This window comes from Brachyistius frenatus, unplaced genomic scaffold, assembly GCF_029030835.1.
Source record: "Brachyistius frenatus isolate BFR_SWC_R1_liver_20210118 unplaced genomic scaffold, ASM2903083v1 Contig_62, whole genome shotgun sequence".
Taxonomy (NCBI): Eukaryota; Metazoa; Chordata; class Actinopteri; family Embiotocidae; genus Brachyistius; species Brachyistius frenatus.
The window spans coordinates 1,934,922-1,959,139 of NW_027210661.1; the positions used below are offsets into that span (position 1 = coordinate 1,934,922).

Consider the following 24,218-nt stretch of genomic DNA (forward strand, 5'->3'; position numbering starts at 1 on the left):
AACATCAAGACTAGAGATGATATTCTTTGAGATGATGTGGAATGAGATTATTCACCCAAATTGAAAATAAAATGAAAGGATACTGGAACTTAATTTGATAAATAGCAGTTTGAATCGATGTAGGTTGATTTGACTCACTAGTGTATTTAAGCATGAAGCGTGATAATATGAAGTTATTGTTTGCTATATTTGCATCTTATTAGTAATAAGTTGGTCAATTGTAAATGAACATAACTACAGATGACTGAGTCTTTCTGTATGGAGATTCTCTGTTCTCCTCCTGTTTTTCTCTGATTGGGTGAATTTCCTCCCATCCTAGATCTTAGGTCTTAGGATACTTCTAATTTACTGTTTGAGCAGAGGCTTCAGCCTCTGCCAGCTGTGACTACCGCAAATAATAATGATCAATTCCAATGAATATGACATATATACGACACTTTAAACTTCAAAGGATGTTGTTCAGTAGTGGCTGATGTTTCAGCCTCATTTGTATTGAAACTAATGCAAACACGGTCAACGTACAGTTCAGAGGTGTTTCTGTTGGGTGTTGTTCAGAGGTATCAGGTGGCTGTTTGCATCAGTCCTGTAACTGACGTTTATGCTTAATTTTTTGGGGAAAATGAAGCAAGAGAATTTTTTTTTGGAAAAGATGCCTTCATTCCCACAAACAAAATCGCACAAAGCTATTTTTTTTTAACCTCATTAGACCAGTCACTAACACACACACACACACACACACACACACACACACACACACACACACACACACACACACACACACACACACACACACACACACACACACACACACACACACACACACACACACACACACACTCTCTCTCACCAATCCCCAAAATCCCCTAAATACAAAAACCCCTGTCCTGCTTGGAGCTACAGCCTTAGGTGGGAGAGTTGGACAAAAGACAGCTTGTCCTGGTTCGGCCGACTGAGTGCGACACATGAGTTGGACTGAGTGTACACGCATCAATGCCTATTGCTGTGTTTGGAGGCGTAGGGAAGGTAGTTTGGTACCCACACCCCCCACCCACAGTCATGTCTCCCATCCCAGAAAGGTTGAGTCACCGGCTCTGTTTATTCACAGGATCCCTCCTTGTGTTCCATTGACACATTTTTCCATTCACTTCCCAGTGGAGGAGCACACTCTCTCTTGCATGGCTTCAACTTCCAACACCACCCCCCAACTTAATCTCCCTCTTGTCTTTCTTTATGGCTTTCATATTCTTCTGACCTGATCTGACCATCGACCTCAGCAGAAATACAAATCTGCCTTCAGTTACACACAGTATCTTCTGTCTTATCTTCCTACACCGTTCCAAACCTCATGTTGGCTCTGTACCTGGCCGCAGTTCTCACCAAGATCTTAGCTGCACCTCCTACCTGATGGATCAATAGCTAATAGTGTGGCCTGGAAACCAGAAGTCTTTCTTTATTCACCCATGATGCAGCTCTGATGCTTTATTTTGTTTGTTGGATAGGCCTCCCTGATCTCCATCATTATTACAGTTCTCAATTTCCCCTTCTTCCTCTCCTCTCCTCTCCTAAATTGAATGTCTGTTTCCTCTATCTGTCTACAGGATAACAACCTCCTGCTCTTCCTTCTATCGTGCCTTTACCTCTTTCCCTCTTCTTTTGATCCAGTACTTCCTCTCCTTATCCACTCATCTTCAGTTCCCTCTGCTTGCCTTATCATCAACTTCCTTTCACGCTCTACCTCCTCTTCCTCCTCATATCCCTTCCGCTGTTCATCCACTTTACTGTAATCGCTTTGCATCTACCTATACTGCCACTGCTGCTCTCTACAGTCTCATCTTTTCTGTAGGTTCTTTGTTCTTTTGTTCACTTCAAGTGGGGAAATAAATTCACGTTCTTTCCTTCCGAATATACCAAGAGAATACAGGTTAGGAGGAGGTATACTAGAAGAGTCTCTTATTTATCAAACAGTTGCCTCAGATAGAATGATTCATACTCTCCAGTGAAGTAGTGAAGGTTGATGTATGATTTGGAAAAAACATAGAAATAAGCCACTCCAAAACAGTCCGGTTAACGTCCTGTGTGCTCGGGTCTGGGTTGTATCCCCTCCTTGACCTACCAAAAAGGTGTGTCAGCTGAGCTTAACAGTTCCTGTTCTTTCAACACCAACCACATGTTGTATTTCGTCATGGAGATGCACAGTCATTTGGGTCTACGTCACTGGGTGTGCTACGACGTACGCGCACATGTGTCGACGTGTGAACACAAGGGAGAACCTGTTGACTCCCGTCAGTGTCGGCTGTGTCACATTACCGGATTGTTGAACATGTTGTCGGACTAATCTGTGATGAGTTACGACACATTTAACACCCAGCGAGCCCTGTGGGATCCAGCTGTGGCTGCGAGGAATCACACTGCTGTTCAATTTTTTATGTCGTTGAAGTTACTGAACATTTAGTCGTCCGCAAAACAGCAGAAGGCAGTTTAGGATGTCAGCTGGTGACTTCATCAACTTGCACAGAAATGACAAAATAACAACAGACTTTTCTTTTATTTGGATGGTTAAAAAGCACACAATGATAAGTAACCACACACACACACGCACACGCACATGCTTTCTATGTCTCACATACAGACCCACGCACACGCACACACATACAGCTGTGGCTGAGAGCCGCCTGCCCTGGCCATTGTTTCCACCTCCGTTGTGGAAGGGGCTGTTTCTTTATCTCTCTCCCTGGAGAAGAAGTTTGGCCCTGGGAATGGGATCATACACACCACCTCCTGTTTACCTCACTCTCTTGTACAAGTATTCTACACACACAAACACATACACACACACACACACGCGCGCGCACCGAAAAGGCCCACTGTGACACAAGGTCATGTTGTTTGTATGATAACAGCACCGTTCGGTGTTCAGCACGGCTGTAGGTGACTTAATTTGGTCCGACTTCAAACCTCCAGCTACGCTGTCATCCACTGTGCTGATCTAATGTCATGAGTTTTGTTGTCATGCTGCGTGGATTATTAAAAAGCCTCCTGTATGCGTCCGAGCTGATGGAACAAATACACTCTTCTTATCGCTCCAAACCTTTGTCAGTCAGGGAATAAATGCCGGTTAATTAGCGAGACACTGGCAGGTGGACATGCCAGTGAAAGAACAAACCACACCTTTATCACGGCCGTATGACTGAGTGAAGATAACGCCGCCACTGACCATATGCAGCAGCTTTAGCCAAACTCTCTGAGCCTCACAGGGGCTATAATTACTTTATCTACTTAAACCTTAGCGGTGTACAGGAAACGGTGTCTATTTTCAAAGGGTTAGACCGACAGCAGCATGCATCAGTTCTGCTCCCCCAAACCTCCCTCTCTCTCGCTGTGTGTGTGTGTGTGTGCCTCTCTCTATTGATTTGCATGGTAGCGGAACAGCTTTGCATGACTGACCGTGCCTGGTGCCTCCTAGCTGTTGGTGGTGTGCTGCAGGAGAAGCTTAGGGCATTTGATTATTCAAAGTACACACCGATACCTGTGTACAGTGACAGGGATGTTTATCAGAGGGAGCCCAAGAGAGGTGGGATCATAGATGGAGAGTCTAAGTGTTTGAAACTGGAGCTGCTGAGATTGTGATCCCCAAAGAGCATTTGTGAGATACAATACACAAAAAGATCAAATACGTAGCTTTTCCTGGTGTAACCACCACCTTATTTTCTAAATTCTGGGAACGTGATGGCATGATTCATATCACTTTTCCACTGCCTTTACTGGTTAGGCTCCACTTGCCTTTTTTTTTTTTTTTTTTTGCACTGACCATGACTGTTTACCTGGTATGATTCTTAATATCACCTTTGTTGAAGTTCCAAGCAAGCTGAGCAGATTACTGTTTGAGCGACACGGGACATCCTGCACACATTTCGCTATAGTAACAGCGCCACCGTGATGGGGTTACTGTCAGCAGTGGAAAACAAAACCCAGAAAAGTACCTGGTACAAAGGTTGAGCTGAGCTGAGCAGAGTTGCTACTGGCAGTGGAAAAGGGGCATAAGAAGAAGTGTTATGAGGCAATAAAGGGACAGTCAGATGTTCACACAGGCTTTAAGCAAACTAGTTTTTATCAGACTTAATCATAGGACGGAAACAATATCCAGTAGAAGGGATGTCCACACTTCTAAAAGGAGACGACACTTATTAAGTTTAATTTTCCTTTAAGGCGTACCTGATTCTTTTTTTGTTTTGCTTCCTGTGTTTCAATGAGCTCATTCAGCTTTTCAGACCCCCGCATTCCTTCTCTTGTTCTGAGCAAAGGAGACCTTATGATACTAATCCAGCGATTAGTAATGGTAAAAACGGTTTTGTACAATAATCCAATTGGGAGCCGTGGAGCTGAGCTGCATTTGGTGGCATTTAGAGAATTTATTTTTGTCAGAGAAACAGCAAAGCACAGGGCTGTTTCATAGAAGAGAGCGCAATAAGATCAGGGGTAAATAAACACATATTTTACACTTTGACTACCATTGAAATACAGTACCTTAATAGTGATTGATTTATAAGTGGCCAGACCTGGCATCACACTTTTGGTTCTTCGGCCTTGTTTACTGAAGTTAAACTTGATTTAAAATTGTATGAATTAATGATATCTGAGGATAACGATACCAAGTGAGGTAGATACTGAAGCACATTAAGATATCTTGCACGAGCTCAAAGAAAAGGGGAAGCTAAGTCTCTACAGGTCATGAAACTATTTTCTGTTCTAATATTGGTACTTTTGAAATGTGTGTGAGAGAGATGGTGTTCTCAAAAGCAACAGACAATGGGGTCAGTGTTAGGGTTGACAGGATGGGTTTGGCTGGTCTGGGCCAGTGTGTGTCAGTGAAGCGCACAGTGTACAGTATGTCTGCATGCAGGGGACAGTTATGAGGGGAAAGGGGCTAAAGCACAGTCTTACCTCAGTAGATAAACACATGACATCAATGCTGAAGACCAGTTAGTGGAAGAACCAAATGTGGCCGTCAGGCACACATGGGGCGGAGGACTCTCTACAATATCCACCAAACACTTTAACTTTGCATAAAATCATGATCACGGTCCCATAGTTACAGAGGAAGACGGGTTATTTTGTTATGCTGTCTCCATTGTTATAAACCAATAAAAGACAGACATGGACTCTTTTACTTCTTTTATTCTGAAGGTTACATATCCACTGAAATATGTAAAATAAATGTAGACATATTAATGCCATGGAAGCACAAAAAACAATTTAATATAAAAATCACAATAGGTTCATGAACTTAATTGTCATGTGGCTGTGGCTGCAGTCATGCAGAAGATTTGAAAGAGGGTGGCCCTTGTGCACGTGTTTATGTGAATAGAGTGTGTGCACACAGTGTTTTTGCAGAGCAAGAAAAAGATTTAAGAACAGTTGAAGCAACAGCAATTCTTCTCTATGAATGTAACCACACATTTGTCATGTGACTGGAGTGTGGTGTGCATCAGCCAGCGTTTTCTCTCTTCTACTCTTTCAGTTACGAGCTGAACCAAAGTCAGGGAAGAAACAGCATGCAGAGAGGAGAGGGGACAGGAATAAAGGAGGGAGGGGATGACTCAGACTGCAGTAATGTGGCCCATTGTGGCCCTCAGCATGCCGCTTTGTGTGCTTGTCTGCCCACGGCACTCTTGGCACACGGAGAATGTGCAAACACTCTTCACATGGCTTGTGTGTGTGTGTGTGTTTTCCTCATGGTCTGGACACTCTGAAGAACTTACTATGGTAGTCAGAACAATAGGAGGGGATTAGTGATGCTGATGGTAAAGATGCAGGAAAGGCAGAATAGAGGGTCAGTGAGGTGTCCAAAAAGCATCCATTTGTTTATATACCTGGTACAGAATAAAGTGCAAGGCCTGCAGGGCATCTTTGTTGGCACAAATGATTTATCAGTATCATTGTCACTGATTTGATTATTGTTTTTGAAGAACTCACTTGTCATGATGGGGAATTTTCCTGCTATCAATACAGACAGGGAAGCTTCAACAGTGATTGCATTGTCACTCATTCATGAGGTTTCAGCTTGATTGTCGCTGTGAATGAAAACAATGATTTCTGTCATTTATGCAGCGACAACATATCAGTTAGGATACATGTAACGACAAGCTGAGTGTGTCTATGTTGTTCATTCTATTGAATGTTTTTGTTTACTGGAGGTACAGAAGAGTTACAGTCACCATTGTGATTATCATGTCTTGTACCTCGGGATGAATAATGAACCAAATTGGTTTGATGCTACAGGGTATCTACTGTCTAAAAATGCCTTGTTATTTGGTACCAAATTACAGTACGTCGGCTAAATCCACACTCGCACGTTTTTCGTTATAAAAAAAACAGATTTTTCTCGGTTAAAAACCGGAGAAGGCTAAATCTTATCAGCATCAGTGCACCACAGCATGTCATCATACGTAGCCTTCTCTTGGGTTGCCTGGCCACAAAGATAAAATCACTCAACTTAGGTCTTATATCAGAGCTACTTACTTCACTCTTTTCAAACGAAGTTTTGATCCCTCACCTGTCCGAGTTGTTGTGATTTTAAGTACATTTAACCTTCTCTGTGTGCATCCGACAAGCTAACTTCTAATGATAGCATGTGAGGTGTTTAGGGAACAGCCTTAATATAATAGTAGCGTCTTGCAATGGCTTCCAGGGTTCTCCCTACCAGTATAACACCCCAGTGTTGTTCACAGTACCTGTGCCAAATGAACAGTAAAAAAAACTATTTTCAATGCTGACTGTGGGAAAATGAAAAAATGGCAGTTAAAATCCCTTGTTTACTGTGATTATTATCATCCTATGGCCCACAGCATGTTTTTTTTTAGGTTTTTTTTTATATAATAATAGTCCAAAATTATGTGAAAATGCATAGTTTTTAACCCCTGCCCTCACACTACAACCACTAAACACCTAAATCCCATAGAAACGTAAGGAAACCCCATTAGCCGTATAGGGAACATCAGCAGATTATTATTATTATTATTATTATTTATTTTTTTAAACTACCCAATTTATGTAAAGGATTAGACACAAAAACATGCTATTGATGTTGAACCACAAGGACGGTGAAAAAGTAGTTTCAGCACTGTAATTTTATAGCTCATTCTGTTCTATTAATTTTCATTTCCTCTTACTTATCACTGAGACTTTGCTTTTCCTCTCTTATGGTGGCTTGTTCTCTGCCTCTCCCTCTTTGTCATGAATCAGTAAGTTGTTCGTGGCACATAAAGTGGCTTGAGTCCAATGTTCCTATCAGCTTACCTGCCCAGAACCAAGCCAAGCCCAGCAAAGACAGGAGGAGGAGGAGGAGCAGGAGGAAGGAGGAGCAGGGGGAGGAGGAGGAGGAGGAAAGAGGAGGGAGGGAGGAGGAGGGAGGAGGAGGGAAGAGGGAGGAGGGGGTTGATGGAGACAGGAGCTGCTACCAACAATGGCTGGTCCAGAATAGCAGTGCGTGCCTCCTTTATCCCCAGACCCCTCTCTCATGCCTGGATACGGCTCTCATATTACCTCCCTGTCCTCCTTGGTGCTTGGAGCAGAATGAGGTGCTTTGTCCCTGTGCTCCTGCTCGAGACTAAGCTTCTTCCACTTACACACACACACACACACACACACACACACACACACACACACACACACACACACACACACACACACACACATACAGGGCTTCTTAAGTCTGTCTTTTCTCTGAACTCTCTCAGTATACTGTTTGCTTGCTTTTTCTTCGTGGTCTCTTTTTTTTTTTTTGTTAGTGTAGGAATAAATCTTTCTCGATGCAACAATTTGTTTTTGTGTGAACCTGTGTGACCAGTTCTTTTTATCCATGCTGGACTCAAAAGGTTGTTTGTGTTATGTAGGAAACATGCCAAGTTTACCATGTGTTTGTCTTAATCTAGTGTGTGCATGGGTGTATATTCAACCCCAGGCTGTTTGTATTTCTTTATGTCATATGCTTGATGTCTTTCTCACTATGAAAGGTTCACAGAGGTGTGCATGTCTGTGTGTTTGTGTGTATTCAGCCTTGGTTGTTTGTATGTCATAGGTCAAGTGCTTGATGTTTTTTGAATTTTGTGTGTGTGTGTGTGTGTGTGTGTGTGTGTGTGTGTGTGTGTGTGTGTGTGTGTGTGTGTGTGTGTGTGTGTGTGTGTGTGTGTGTGTGTGTGTGTGAGAGAGTGCAAGGCCAGGATTTACACTCCCCCCTTCAGTTTATACAGTTATCTCTGGTATGTAGAAACTAGCAGGTCAGGAATGTGAACCTGATAATGTCTCTGCTCCCCAGATGACAGACATGTGTGTGTGTGTGTGTGTGTGTGTGTGTGTGTGTGTGTGTGTACACACATATATACACACACACACACACACACACACACACACACACACACACACACAACACACCCCAACATGAGTCAGTCTTGATAATTACTGAGCGTGGTAAATTAACATGCAAATACCTTCAGCGCTTTTGAAAGACCTGCAAACAGGCTTGACCTCTTGCTGCTTTTGGTTTTTGTAATGCTCTACCAATCAACACAGCTCCCAAAACATTGTTATTTCACTAACATGTTTCCAATTAAAACTTCGTGCAGTGCAGGGTCATTTTACCAATCAGCAATCTGCAGTAAGAGATATTTGACCATTTAAGAGCAGAAAAACTCAAAAACAAATTACAACAAATGTCTTGAATGTTTCAGGCCTTTTTGGATTAAACCTGCTGGCAACAAATTGCCTATTTAAACATCCATTGCATCAGATATACGGGCGTCCGTATGAAGTTGTTTTTTCTTCTTACTTTTCAAAAGTAAATTCAGAGTTGGCTAGACCTGTTGCTCTTCTTTTGCTGCCTTCATATGGAACTCATGAGTGTGTGGTTATACAACATAGACAGCTATGTGCACAATATAGAAGGCAGGTAGCACAATGCATGAAAAGCAAAGGCATAATGACAGAGGGAAAAGATAAGGCCGTTGGGAACATCAGCATTCTGTACATTTCACAACTCGTGAACACCACAAGAGTCTTTTTCGTAAACAGTAAATAAGACCCCATTTGAAGGCAGCATTTTATCCAGCAACTCATGAGAAATGGATATGTGCATCAGATTTCTTTGGTCATTTGTTTACACTATTTTGTCACATTTGTGTATGCAGAAAATCACCATTGGTCAACAGCCCAAAACCCATTCATACCGTGACTAGTGTGACTCAAATGATGGCTGGATGGGCCTCGTGATCTCAACGACTCTCAAGGTGTTAATGACCCCATAAAAGGGTTGAAACCTCCCCCCAGTGTGTTAGAACTGAAGGAGCCTCTTTGATGAGCGGTGAAAACATCTTCAAGAAACAAACCCAGTTGCCTTTGGATAACGCTTAGATAGACCGTGACCTGGAAGACTGAGAATAACAACCAACATATTACACGGGCTAATCTACACTCATGTTCATTGTTGTAACAGGAAACACATGAGAACCAGGAAGAAAGAAGCTTTTGCATTTGGCCTTTAATGTTTCCTTGCAAAGATCATGATTACAAAATGATTTCCATTATTTCCACTGATAAACTATATCCTGCTGCTGAAGGTCTTAACTCGCTTTGAACCTACATGCTGTAGTCACACAGACACTTTCTCTCCTCTGTGCTTATGTCTCAGAGGTAGAGTTGACCGTGATAAACAAATACTTCAGTTCAGAAACCCACCTCTGATTAGAGGTGTGTTGCTGTTGCTGCTTGTGGAAAAGAAGTAAGATAATCCAAACTATCAAGTGATTTGAGGAGACAATATTTTTGACATCATGGGAGGATGGTTTACCACCCTACATTATTATTTTTTTTTAGTTATCCTTCCTTGAGTCATCCTCATTCTGTTTTCCTTATTTGTGTCTGCCAAGCCCCGCGGTTAACCAACCCTATGGGTAATATTTAATTCCTCGTCCTCCTGGCACAGAGCTGTCACTCACTGCTGTGGTATAATGCGTGACGTGTTTAAAGACAGAACAAAAAGTAAACATGAACTTCTCTTAAAACAAGCGTTGTCCTCCGTACAGACCCTACAAGTGACCGAGGGCGCAGGGAGGGCAGGCACGGCTGTCATTTTTGTCATCTGCTCCATCCTATCGTACCTGGTGTTAAAAATAGAGCGCCGGGCGAGTAACACATTTGTTCCATCACTAACACTTGTCAGCACAAAAGGAGAAATTCCTGCGTTGCGGCAAGTTGTTGTCAAGAGCTAATGAGGGCAGAACATTGACGTCTTTACATGCCCGTTGCCACAGCAACCCCTTATTAAACACCTCATCATTTTCAGAAAGGTGTGGTTCTTTCCGAGTCCCATTCCTGACATTTGAAGGTTTTGAAGAGTTTGGGTTGTGTCTAACGGAGAAGTGTGGTCATTTAAAGGCATAAATCCACACGCACAAAGTGAAGTACAGGTGCACCTCAACGCATCATCACGATCCCCAATAATGTGAGTGTGCACGCGTGTGCAGGAGGTCGTGTGATTTGTTACACAGTGAGACGTGGATGCTTAAACAATGTCTGTTGTTTGAAGGGATGCAGTGTGTTTCCTCCTGACTATAAAATGGCTGGATCGGGTTCCTGTTGTGATAACCAGCTTCTGTTGCAGAAACACATCAGCGTGGAGGACCATGTAGGGCTATGGAGGTCACACTGTTTACAGAGCTTTGGCATGCCGTGTCGCGCACAGCACGTCTTGTGTTTTAGCCACGCTGATTCCCAGTTGCTGGGCATGTGCTGTCATCATTGGAGATCAGCCCAACTCTCTTATGTACTCCACTGTGTAAACACAAACTCAGCTCCTGACATTCTGCAACATCTCACCTCTCTGGTCATTCTTCACTGCACACTTAGAAATGAAACAATGACTCCAAGGAACAGTTTAAAGTGGACGGAGTATAATTTTATTACAGTTCAGACTGACATACGATTTGCCTGCAAGACATAACAATTAAGATTCAGACCATTTTCCCAGAATGTGTCAGATCAGCTGTGCTTTCTGTGGCTGTTTTGAATTATTCTGCTGTGTTACCGGGTGGTGACAACTTGAGTTTTTTTTCACATACACAGATCAGAAAATTCATGTCAGATGAGGTTTTTATAAACTGGCTGGATGGCTCTTAAAACAAAATGTCCGTTATTCTTTACTTCATAAATGGCTGCTGTTGCAGTTTTAATCTTCTCGTCACAGAGTGTGTTTGTATTTTTAGTGACTGTGGTACCTGCTTTATTTTTAACATGTCGTCATCTTCACTCTTCTTCCTTGGAACTCCATTATAGGTTTATGTTGCGTTACACTTTGAAGAGCTAAAGCACACCCTCATGGTGGCAGTTTCCTGTGTTGTGGAGGCAACAGATACAAGTAGAATATTGTTCATACTGATCATGACACTACAAAAACAACAACTACTAATTCTACTGCCACGACTACAACTTACTGATTAAAATGGCACTAATGGTGTATAGACCGGTACTAATGCATAACTCAAACAATGTATGCGGGGAGGAGTGGTCCCCTCCACTAAGGCACAAGTTTCCCTGTATGTGAGGAACACATGTCAACATGTCACATTCAGAGGTGGCCTGAACAGATCAGAGCTCAATGCTTCCTGGGTGTGTTTCCACCTGTACTTTCGTTGGCCACTTGTGGTCCGATCACGGCCAGGTCACATTTGTCCGGATTGATGTAGCCAAATGGAAACCAAGCAGTTCGTAGAGTACAAGCATCGTGCTCGCATAACGTGAATTCACAGTGATACAGTTTGTTAAAGCTGCTTGTACTTGAGCAACTTTACATCCTTACAATGAAATTAAGCCCAAGAGGGCAAAACTAGCTCCAACTCGAGCAAAACATTTTTTTTCATTGGGTTGCATTAATATAAGATTAATTCCATCAGTCAGTCATGAAACAAAATACAGGCCTGCTTTGTTGAAGTACAGCCACCTAAATCTGCCGTCCGTACCGCAGAGCTGTGGCTAGTTGCCACCAAAACCGTTGCATTAATCTGATTTTGTACGAGTGCGTGTTCTTCACTGTGTGTTTTTTTGCACGGATCGTGGTCAAAGGTGTCTCATGCTGAGCTGCTGGAGGGGAAGTGATGGGGAGGATGAAAAGCAGCAGCAAGTAGCTGTCTCAGCAGGACATGAAAGTGTCTGTGTTCTTCACGCATGCAGTGTCTTCATATAAAGGGGGTCTATATTTAGATGCACAGCTCTATAGCCGTTTGACAAGCCCTTGAGGTTAAAATGAAGCCGATTGAACTGGACATTTGAGCTGGTGTGTAAGCATGAATGCTTTGAGGAGGTGATGTGAACCTGTTGCCGAGTGTTGAGAAAAACTGTTCATTTACTTGCATGCCCTTTCAATGTCTTGTATTGTTTTGTCTTTGAATAACTAAAACCATAAATGATTCAGAACACACAAGATGCCACTTTGGTCCTTCTATAATGTGCATGTAGCAGCACAAACATAAAGTTAAGTAGAAGAGGAAGAAGGAATGAGATCATTGTTTCATATTCTACTGGTTCCCCTTTGTTGTCACTTGTTGCACTTCAAATGCTCTCAGTCTTCCCTTCTGTGCTTGTGAGCTGCCTTATATGACCAGAGGTTGAATTGGGCGACAAGGAAATAAACAAAACAACAGGATACCAGCGTAGAGGAGAGGAAATGGCGACCGGTGCTGAGGAATCAAGTGTCTGTGTGTTTGAATACGTTGTTTTTGAGCTCAAATTTCCCTCACAAAAGCCATGCTCCATGACATCACACTGATATGATGAGACAGGCATGTTTTGTGTGTAAAGGTAATACAAAGAGTGATATCACCCGTTTTGTTCATTGTGAGTGTTTATATCCTTTTGTGTGAGTGTTCTCAATGATGACATGACGGGTAATCTGGATAAAGTAATTTGCTCTTATTGACTGTAATGACAGTAGCAACAGTCCACAGAGACCCACAGCAGCAAAAAGTGACAGCTGTCAATTGTTTCGGGTACCCGTAGGAAGGCAAACTGAGGGCAAAGGGCTGAGGCTAAGGGACCAACCAACAACCAGAGACAAAGAAGAGCGCAGCTACTTGCCCAGGTGTGTGTGGGCAGACAGGGAACTGTCATGCTGCCTGTCGATGCACATGACTGTGTATGAGGTCGATGCACATGACCGTGCGTATCTGGTTATTATTATTAATATTATTATCAGCTGAGGACAGGGAGGGGAAGGGCAGATCTGCAGATATTTGACACGTATATAATTTATATAAGTGGCAATTTGTAATGAGAATGATAAAGCCATAATTTACTGTATACCATATATCTTTGAAGCTAATAAAAGACTTTGAGACTCACATAAATAGAGGAAGAACTGAAATAGTTCAATAAGACTTGGTCTACTTCCATAGAAAATCCATTTCTTAATGTCCAGAACAGAACATCAAGCATCAAACCTTGGAAGACAGTGTGTTTAGTCGGGTAAACAACTGTCAGCTGCCCTTAACATGGCATCGGCTTGAGAGAGGGAGTGGACCACAGTGTTGGCAGCTGGCAAAGATCAGAGTAGATGACAGGATGTTTTCCTTTTTATGCCTTTATTCTACTACCTTTACATGGTCATCATTGCCTTGATTCTAGTCAAGTGCCTCAAAAAAAAAAAAAAAAAGGGACAAAGTGAGAGTAAAAATGAAAAAGCAAGGGTAATTAGGAAAGTTGGATAGTCTAGAAGATGCACCGAAGAGGAAAATAAAAGTGTTAGGCAATGGGGTAAAGGAACCCTCTTCTATAATTAATTTCACTCATAATGATTTCGTTGGCCCGAAGAGTTGCAGGAATAGTGCAGGCAACGCCGGGCAACCTGATCCCTGGTAACTCAAAGAAAGCAGCCAGTGACCCACCCCGTCTCCAGGCAAACCACACTACATTATACTGTATATGATAATACGGCCTGCTCTTTGTTTGCAGGGTGCACACACACACACACACACACACACACACACACACACACACACACACACACACACACACACACACACACACACACACACTCTCATACACATGTATGTACACACAATCCCTGGTAACATTACTCCTAACCTTTACCCTCAGAGGCAAATGTACAGTGTAGAAACAGACAAATGGAGTCGATTATATAATTACAAGACAAATAGTGTAATTTTTCACCTTGTTGACATGCAGATAGACATAATGTGCAGCTTTTGTGCTCCTTCTACTCTGTACTTTCACTGAAGACTGGAGCAGGCGACGACAAAAAGAAGAAAACGGGTATTTTCTCTGAGGGAACGGCGGTTTGGGGGATTTTGGATATTGTGCTTTTCAGTGGAGCTGCAAAGACTTTGTGGTCTGCACAGACGTGGCAGCTGCAGTCGTGGTCGTTGCATTGTGTATATTTTGGACAGTAGGTGCCGGATAATGTGACTTGTTCCTTGAGTCTCTCGGGGAAAGAAGTGAGCAGTAACAGCGTGGGATTAATAGCAGAGAGGCTGGCATCAGACAGCGCCACGAGGCTAATACAAGACCTCGGCTGAGGGTTGTGTGGTGATGTGTTGCAGAGCTGAGGAGTCTCCTCTGATCTGAGCTCTGTGGGTGTTTGTAATTACAAGTGGCAACAGTTGGTCTTTATTGTGGCACTCCCAAGTACTGATGCATGTAGTTATTACATGATTCACTCCTATCACAGAGCTTTTGTTTTTGTTTGGGGGGGGGTTATTGTTTGGAAAGTTTGGAGCCTTTACTTACTGGTATCTGTGTCTTCTAATTGACCCGAAGCCAGAAGCATTTATGTAGATGTCTGATGGGATTAAGAGGTCATTTCAAAACTAAAAGCAACACATTTTCTAATGACGATGGTTTTTTTTGTTGGTTTTTTTGTCTGGCTAGTTTTTTAGATGTCTCTGCCTCCTTTTTGTTTCACTTGTGAAAGTTAGCAAAACATTCAACAGCAGCAGCTCTTTCCAGACTCAGTGTCCCTGCTAGTCTGTATGATTCAGAGACCTCACAGCAGCTATAACCAAAGAAATAGTCCCTATGAAAGCTGTTGCCAGCATGTTTTATGTAATATTCCGTACAATGAGTTACTGATTTTATGAAGACATAATGCTGAATTTTTCGAATTCTTTGATCACCACAAATGAATTCAACCCGTTGCGTCTACATTTAATAGACATTCTCTCACTGCAACACATAGTTGATTCTCCCGCAGTGAAAGCCATTAGTGCTCTGCTTTTTGTTGCATGCCAGAACGCTGATATGAAACCTATTGCACCACTTGGTGCTTCTGCTGCAACCACCGTTCCTGTCATTCATGTAATATTAACAAGGCATCGCGATTACCCCGTTTAATCCCAGCATCCATCTACCTGCTCTGAGTCTAACCAAACATTTATGCTGAGCACATCAGCATTCGCATTTACGCAAGGTGCCTGACAGAAATGAATTTCCTTTCCCCGAGCCCTGGTGAAACTCTACTCTCCACAGTGACCATGCCACCCGGCTGCATCAAAGCCCCGTCACTCAGAGGATCCTGTGGAAAGAATAATACCAAAACTGTGTGCATGACTAATTACCACGAGATGTACTTCAGTGAATTAATCGTTTGTTGTTTAAAGCAGCTATAATTAATATTTTTTTTATTAACAATGAAGCAAATGACTTCTTTTATGTGAAGGATATCGCTCTTAGTGATGAACCCAAAGAGAGATGTCGTTACACCTGAACACCTTTTTACTTTCTGACTGAGTTTCATAACCTTGTTTTGCCATAGTATACTTTACTGTTTTGATTTACTCTCACTGCTGTTTATTTCTAACGGGGCAGACAGCTGACAAACCAACAAACAAAAAACTGCCTTTCCAGCACAAAAGGGTATTCAAAGCATGTAGCAGCTAAAGAGACAGATATTTTTTCAGGAGGGACATAAAAAGACAGAGGCTTACATTCATCCGGGGGCCAGAAATGCAACTTCAAAGGAATTGTATCATTGCTGTATAAATAGGATATCAAATACCATACCATCTCTATAAGAAGATAATGCAGGAAGCCTAAACCAATAAAGGGTATTATTTCAAGGTATCGCTGCGCTGATTTGCTTATAGTTCCCACTGACCACCACGCTGATGGTAGTAACAAGCTGTCACTTTGGATTCAATGGTTGTTAAATAGGTCAAGAGGCTTCTCCATATATATATATATATATATGGAGAAGCCTCTTTTATATATATATATAAAAAGAAGGGCCACTGTGTGCTTTTTGTGTCTTATTGTTGACTGTGTGGTCAGTAGCAGTGGCCCACTGCTGGGGCGTGGTGGCGTCACTGTGTAGCTTGGCAGCGGTACAAGCTGGGCCTGGATTTCAGATGTGGTCATGTGGAGTGCCTGTTGGGAAACTCAGAGGCACAACTGTGTATGTGCTGAGGTAGAAAAGAAGGGAAATGGGGAGGGGTAAGAGGGTGTGTGTGGCTGTTTGGAAGGAGGGTGTGTCTGTTGGTAAGTGAGGAGGTGTGTGTGTGTGTGTGTGTGTGTGTGTGTGTGTGTGTGTGTGTGTGTGTGTGTGTGTGTGTGTGTGTGTGTGTGTGTGTGTGTGTGTGTGTGTGTGTGTCGGTCCAAGGTGGAGACCAGGGTTTCCCTTCCTGTAAGTTGTTAGAGCACGGCCAGAAGGTGGATCTTGACTCCACCATGAGAAAAACAACAAGAGGAGAGCAGGGACCTGTGTGTGTGTGTGTGTGTGTGTGTGTGTGTGTGCGTGTCTGTGTGCGTGTCCGTGTGTTTGTGTTTGCGTAAACGTGTGCGGTTGACCTCTCTTCAAAATATAAAACCGTTTTCTTTCGCTCCCTCGCTCTGGTGTCACTCATCCTGAAAGACAAATTAATTTTAAAGCTCATCAATGTCTTCCCCTGTCTCTCGCTGTCTCTCTGTGTACCGGTGGTGTCCTGTGTAGTGTGGCCGCTGAAGTGAACCAGACAGTATTAACTATTCATGAGAGCAGGGTTTCCCTATGACAGCCTCTTTCGCTTTGCTGACTTCTGACTGACACTCTCATCTCTCATATCTCTGGCAGAGCTTCATGGAAACACCGGTGTGGAAGACGGTGTGTGGGTGTGTGTGCGTGGACTGGTCTATAACTGATAGGAAGATAGGATCCAGTTTCTCCTTTGTCACGTTCTCCATGTTGACCAGAGTTGCTCGATTTGTGGAATTCAGCCTCAGTGTTTCTTGTATAACAGTTGTTGTGACACTGTGTGTGTGTGTGTGTGTGTGTGTGTGTGTGTGTGTGTGTGTGTGTGTGTGTGTGTGTGTGTTGGCGCTTTGGGGGGCTCTGTATGGGTTTTACATACTGTAGCAGGGCATGATCGAATTGGTTAAGGACCGAATTTCACATGCTTGAGAACACATAGACGTACTTACGGTGCGCACTGAATGTTTTAAAATCTTATCAGATGCTGAAATGAGAACAGAGGAGCAGTGACTGTTGAGGTGTAGTTGTGAGTATAGTAAATGTACATTTCACAATGAAGTTATAAAAACTCAACCCGTAGGAACCATAACTGATTTAACGAGCCATTTGCAGTGTGTACTTAGACTTGCATGGCTTAATCTTTGAGGCAAGCACATGCTACTGGCAGGATCTGCAGGATTGAATATGAGGCGTGTCGGTCCATTTAACACATTATTTGGAAGTAGGCTGGTGTTGAGTGGTCTTTGCGTGCCACAGTTACCAAAGATGCTGGTAATTCAGTACTCTGTCTCTACAGGTCAAATTACAGGTCAAACTCGTATATAAATTATTTCCTGTCTGATGGCTTCATAAGAATATGTCAAACAGTCATGAACATGGTTTTCAAAGTTTAAAAAAAAATATTTTCCTCACTGTTCTCTGATGCCTCAGTGACTTCTTGTAATACTAATCACATCTTGTAATGCTTTTTTATAACTTTAAAATCCAAGTAATTATGTTTGGAGTGACAGTTTTCTACACTACAATATTCGTGTGTGTGTGTGTGTGTGTGTGTGTGTGTGTGTGTGTGTGTGTGTGTGTGTGTGTGTGTGTGTGTGTGTGTGTGTGTGTGTGTGTGTGTGTGTGTGTGTGTGTGTGTGTGTGTGTGTGTGTGTGTGTGTGTGTGTGTGTGTGTGTGTGTGTGTGTGTGTGTTTGTTTGTTTGTTTGTTTACCTATTTTCTGCTGTTGCAGCTGGTTGGTTCTGATTATGTATTCCCTGCTTTATTTGGACTGGAGCAGTGAACTGTTGATTTGTCAACACCATTAAATGACAGTTTAACCTTTTGTAGCTTTTGTAGCAAATAGAAATAACAACGTTAATTAAAAATGTTCCACCAGTGATCCTTCTAACAATTTCTTTTTTTCTTTTCTTTCTTTTTTAGTTCCCAGAGTGTGGCTTTTATGGCATTTATGACAAGATTTTGCTGTTCAAGCATGACACATCCACCAATAACATCCTGCAACTGGTCAAGGCTGCCTGTGACATTCAGGAGGGAGATCTGGTGGAGGTGGTGCTCTCAGGTGAGTCTCCTCTCCTCTCCTCTCCTCTCCTCTCCTCTCCTCTCCTCTCCTCTCCTCTCCTCTCCTCTCCTCTCCTCTCCTCTCCGCTCCTCTCCGCTCCTCTCCTCTCCGCTATCTCTTATTCATTATTCATCACTTTTATTGTCACAACCCTTGGAACAGGTCCTTATCTGCTTATTTGATTAATGCTAGTATCTTGCACCGGTCTATTTTTCATTGTTTTAAACTGTACTGCTCCTCTGCTGGAAAGAAACACAATCTATTTTCTATCCTCTTTCCATTTTAACTGTCTGCCAGTTCTACATTCTGCCCAGTTACAGTAGTACGATCTTGACACCCGCTGTGAACACACTGTGTTCATGTTATCTCTTTTAGCGGCAGCCACATTTGAAGATTTCCAGATTCGACCCCATGCGCTCAATGTGCACTCGTACCGGGCCCCGGCCTTCTGTGATCACTGCGGAGAGATGCTGTTCGGACTGGTCAGACAAGGGCTCAAGTGTGACGGTGAGAAAGATACGGAGATGAAGTGTGAATAAGAAAATACCCTGATCCACTCTGTGAAACGACTTTGAAACACCCACCAAATATCCTTCATCTCCTGCATGATCCTGCTCTGTTGAGCTCCTGCTCCTTGGCTCATTGATCAATGCCGCCCCCTGCAGGATGTGGCCTAAACTACCACAAGCGCTGTGCATTCAGCATCCCCAACAACTGTAGTGGAGCTCGGAAACGACGTCTGTCCACCACCTCCCTGAGCAGCAGCCAGTCCCTGCGTCTCTCCACCACTGAGTCGGTGTACAGCGTAGGGACGACCTCCACCTGCGCAGAGGACACCAGTCTCATTCGCTCGCACACACAAATGGTACGGGTAAATTCATTCACACGAAGTCTATGTTCACTTTTATACTGAAAGAGTTAAGGAGGCCTTTCAGTGGACATTTAACTGAGCACATTAAGTTCATTTCACAAACTGGGAAAAGACACTTTAACTCTGATTCGGGAGGTTTTACTCTGAGACTGAAAGCATATATAAAATTGACACACTATGATGTCAGTGGAAAAACGTCATTGGAAAATTTCAAAACCAACTTTTCAGAAACATTGTCCTGATTAATCAGACTACGTTATCGAAGACATATGCAGGTAGTTGTGAGCTTTTAGATTGATATCTCAAAACCTCCATAACTACCTGCAGGACTGCATTCCACTAGAGGTGGTATGTAGACATTGTAAATAAAAGTAAAAACAATTATTCTAATCCAGTAAATAATACTTATTGCTGACTCTTTTCCTGTTGCAAAAGTTGTAGGAAATTCATTTCATTGTAGAGGAAACTTTATCTTAAAGCAGCTGTAATTGATATTTTCACAATAACGATGTATCAGATGACAACGTGAGATGTGTATCTCAGTGATAAACATACAGAGACTTCATGGACTTTTATACTGAGTTTTAAGTTGTTATTAAACTGTCTAACGGGAGACTTTGCTGTTTTGATTCACTCTCTCTCATTTTCAGTAAAGAAACCCTAAAAACAACTTTCCACTATCAGCTCAGCAACAAACGGTAGACTAGCTGAAAGTAGTGAGAGAGACTGTGACTAGCTGGTGAATAAAGTGGAGCTTTGAGCCGCTAAAGAGACGCATATTTCCTCAGGAGTTGGTAGAACAAACAAAAATAGACCTAAAAAATAAGAGGCATTATTGAACCCGTGTTCCTCACTTGGACCAAAGCACAACTCTTTATAAAAGATAATGTAACTCTGTAATGACTGGGTGTGTAAATAAGCAGCTGTTCAATAACAAGTTCATTAAAACAGCAGTTATTACAGGCTTCACGGTGGAAAATGTATAAATGACCACTTGAGTAATGAATTACTTTGGAAGTTACTCACCTTGTCGCCAATTGAAGTTGATATTGTTCTCACTTTTTATTTATCCACCTAACTTCAGTGATAAAGTCTTTTCCCCTCTCCGTTGTGTCAGCCACGGACACCCAGTGACGCCCGGCGCTTTTACACAGGCCGACCAGTTCATCTGGACAAGATCCTGATGAGCAAGGTGAAGGTGCCGCACACGTTCGCTGTTCACTCGTACACGCGGCCGACGGTGTGCCAGTACTGCAAGAGGCTCCTCAGAGGACTGTTCAGGCAGGGTCTGCAGTGCAAAGGTGAGCACAGACGGAGAGAAAGAGACACTGGTTTCTGGATGTCCAGTGTGCTGCAGAATATTAAATGTAGTCCTATTACATGCAACTTAATCCGACTGATCTGACTCCTCTCAGACTGCAAGTTCAACTGCCATAAACGCTGTGTATACAAGGTTCCTAATGACTGCCTCGGGGAGACCATTGGAGGTGAGTGAGGATATGAATCCAACACCTTTTTAAGGTGTTTACAATTCTGTTAACGCTGCATGGATTTAATACAATTTCTCATCTGCTTGTTTCCATTGTCAGAACTATGTTACTTTAATAACTATTAATGATTTAACACATTATCTAACAATATTGAAACTCACTGCCACTAATCTTTTTTTTTATCTTCTCAGAAAACAGAAGTAACTGTGGTAAGTACTACTGCTACTCCGTACTGATGCACATAAATCTGTACTCTATACTCAATGATTATGGTTTTAGCAGTAGTTATGGCAGCAGCCAGTAGTTATTAAACACAGTCCCTTAAATCAAGGTGCACTTAACCCCTTCTCGCCCTTGTTTTTGCCCCAGACATGTTGAGTCCCAGTGCAGACCCCGAGGTGCCCATGGACTACAGCAGTGAGTACGACGCCTCAGACAAGTCTTCAATAGATGACTCAGACGAGGCCTGCAGCATCCCAGGGTCCTTTTCTCCTGACAACAACCAGGATGGGACCAGTGGAGACCAAAGGTATTAGACTCAAATGAACATTTGGAGAAAACTACAAACAAGTCTAATAAGGAATGTTATAGCCATACAGTTAAAAACACACAAATAAAAACATATTTTACCTGCTGAACACTTGAATTCTGTCCTTCTTCCAGTGTTTATATCCCGTTAATGAGGGTGGTGCAGTCGGTGAGGCAAACCACCCGTCGATCGAGTACATCTATCAAGGAAGGATGGATGGTTCACTACAGCAATAAGGACACACTGGTATAACCATGCATAATTCCCCCCCTTTAAACCGCCATATCTAAAACACTTCATACTTTCCAGTCATCATCATTTTCTCTGTCCAGCAGCTTCGCTTGAGCCGCTTCCACCATGACTATTTGCTCTCTGCCTGTATGCACATGATTGCTTTCTTTTTCTTTTATGTTTCTTTGTGTGTGTGTGTGTGTGTGTGTGTGTGTGTGTGTGTGTGTGTGTGTGTGTGTCTCCCTGAAAACATAACAGAATTCAGCAGATGTGTGGTGAATTTAGTCTAAAAGCCAATTTGCTCCCTTTTCTTTCTGCTCATGTCTAAAATCTAAATTTGACCTCAAAACAAGTGTTTGCCTCTGTCGTCTTTTTCCTACTTGTTTTTTCCTGTCTGGATGCACTAACACTATTTTTCTTCCTTCACTTTTGTCTCTTCTGTCCTTATTTCCAACTTCTCATCTTGCAGCCTAAACTCCTGCTCATCCTTCTTCTCATCCAGCCTTTTGGGCATCCCTAAGAATTCCCTGAGCTACCCCAGATCCAAGTTTCTATGTCCCCATCATCACAACCCTCAGTTTCCTGTCTTACTTTTGTCGTCCCTCCCCATCCCACTCCACTCCAACCCCCAAACAGAGAAAAAGGCACTACTGGCGTCTGGACTGTAAGTGCATCATCCTTTTCCAGAATAACACCTCCAACAAATACTACAAGGTAAGATTAGTTTATTCAATGACAAGCTCTAATCTCAGGTCACGTACTTTATTTCATTTTTTTGCTTAGCCATCCATCCGTGCTCTTGCAGGAGATTCCTCTCTCTGAGATTCTGGAGTTGCGTCCCGCTGGTGACTTCACCCTAGTTCCCCAAGGCACCAATCCTCACTGCTTCGAGCTCATCACAGGCACTATGTGCTACTTCGTAGGGGAGGACCCCAACACGAGAGTTCACCTCCAGACTGTCCCGCAGACGCCTCCCTCCCCCAGCCAAGTGGCGCCCAACAGTGGCATCGGGCGCGAGGTGGCGAAGGCTTGGGAGAGCGCCATTCGCCAGGCCCTCATGCCAGTCATCTTTCAGGATGCACCGCCAGCTCAGGGGAATACACCCCACAGTGAGTCGAGAAACCTGCTGGTTAAATCAAAAACAGAACATACGAGATACTGATTGTTTGGGCTCATTAAACAATTCACAATTTAAATCACTCTATAACACTGTATAACCTGCACGTTGTCCCCGTTTTGTTTTTTTCAGGACAAGCCTCTATCAGCATATCCGTGTCCAACAGTCAGATCCAAGAGAATGTGGTATGGCCTTTTGTCAATTCTAGCAGTTTCCTTCAATCTTTAAGTTAATCATACATTGAGCATGATGGTGAATGTATGAAATCTCCTGCAGGATATTGGCACAGTGTACCAGATTTTTGCCGATGAAGTGCTGGGGTCAGGGCAGTTTGGAGTAGTGTATGGAGGTATGTAGAGCTGTATTTAACTGCAGATTGCTGAGTTTTGTAAAGATGAATATGTTAAAGTCTTGGAAACAGTAGTTTTTACAGTTGAAGGCTAACTAGACACAAGACAGTATATCACAAACGCCTTACAGCATGCACTGATGCATATGATGCTTACATGCCATACTGTAGATCTACCAACCTTTCACATCACACTTTATTTAAAGGCCTTAAGTAGGAACTTCTGCATATGTTAAAAAAAAATGACATAAAAATTCTTTTGTGGTCAATTTCCACAATGATGTCACTTGACTCGGCATTTCTGGGAGCCAGGCCAGAAGTTTAAAACTTAAAAACAAATCTCAAGGTGTGGCGTTAGAAAGACACCATTTGATTAGATCTCTTTGGCCTGCTCCTCAACTCTGCTTGAGGCTGAGAGCTCCAGGATACATGAGCTACCACTATAACACACCCCAATCTCTGTTGGTAGTAAAGTATCATTCTGAATAATGTAGGTGTTACGATCTGATGAGTGAAGAGCTCTCTTAGATTTTTTGTTGTTGTAAATTTGTCATTTATGAGTCCAACAACGTGTTAAGATTCTTAAATCTTAAATCGCCGGAGTACTCTTTGAAGTTCCTCACCAACACCAAGTTCACATTTGTTACTGACAATTTCTTCAGGAAAGCACAGGAAGACGGGGAGAGACGTCGCTGTCAAAGTCATCGACAAACTGCGATTTCCCACCAAGCAGGAGAGCCAGCTGAGGAATGAGGTGGCCATCCTGCAGGTAAACACACACATACTTTACATACAATACAGTTCACTGCACTTCATCTCGGCATACATCACATTAAGAGACATTGCTGTGAGGAAGTACATGAACAATTTTCCTTTTTGTTGACTTCTTAGGAACAGATGTTTTCAAGGTCTGTAAGTTCTGTGTCAGTGTGACCAAACCCATCTAAGATTTGTGGGTCATTTTAGCACTCTCATTGAGCTTCTGAGTGTTTTCACAGGACATTAGTATCAAGGCACTGAGACAACAGGTTGGGGGAAACAATAACCTGTGTGCCACATTTCCAT

General features: G+C 42.8%; 1 protein-coding gene across 1 annotated transcript in view; it reads left to right on the forward strand.

The window, feature by feature from the left end:
- Positions 1-24,218, forward strand: part of prkd2 (protein kinase D2) — a 31,822-nt gene that overhangs the window by 2,839 nt on the left and 4,765 nt on the right. The window contains exons 2-14 of the mRNA XM_069706420.1: positions 18,428-18,566; positions 18,942-19,073; positions 19,232-19,431; positions 20,555-20,738; positions 20,853-20,924; positions 21,119-21,136; positions 21,297-21,456; positions 21,591-21,702; positions 22,324-22,401; positions 22,493-22,796; positions 22,937-22,989; positions 23,081-23,153; positions 23,816-23,922. Coding sequence (XP_069562521.1) covers positions 18,428-18,566; positions 18,942-19,073; positions 19,232-19,431; positions 20,555-20,738; positions 20,853-20,924; positions 21,119-21,136; positions 21,297-21,456; positions 21,591-21,702; positions 22,324-22,401; positions 22,493-22,796; positions 22,937-22,989; positions 23,081-23,153; positions 23,816-23,922 — 1,632 coding nt within the window. The remainder of the gene's footprint in view (positions 1-18,427; positions 18,567-18,941; positions 19,074-19,231; positions 19,432-20,554; positions 20,739-20,852; positions 20,925-21,118; positions 21,137-21,296; positions 21,457-21,590; positions 21,703-22,323; positions 22,402-22,492; positions 22,797-22,936; positions 22,990-23,080; positions 23,154-23,815; positions 23,923-24,218) is intronic.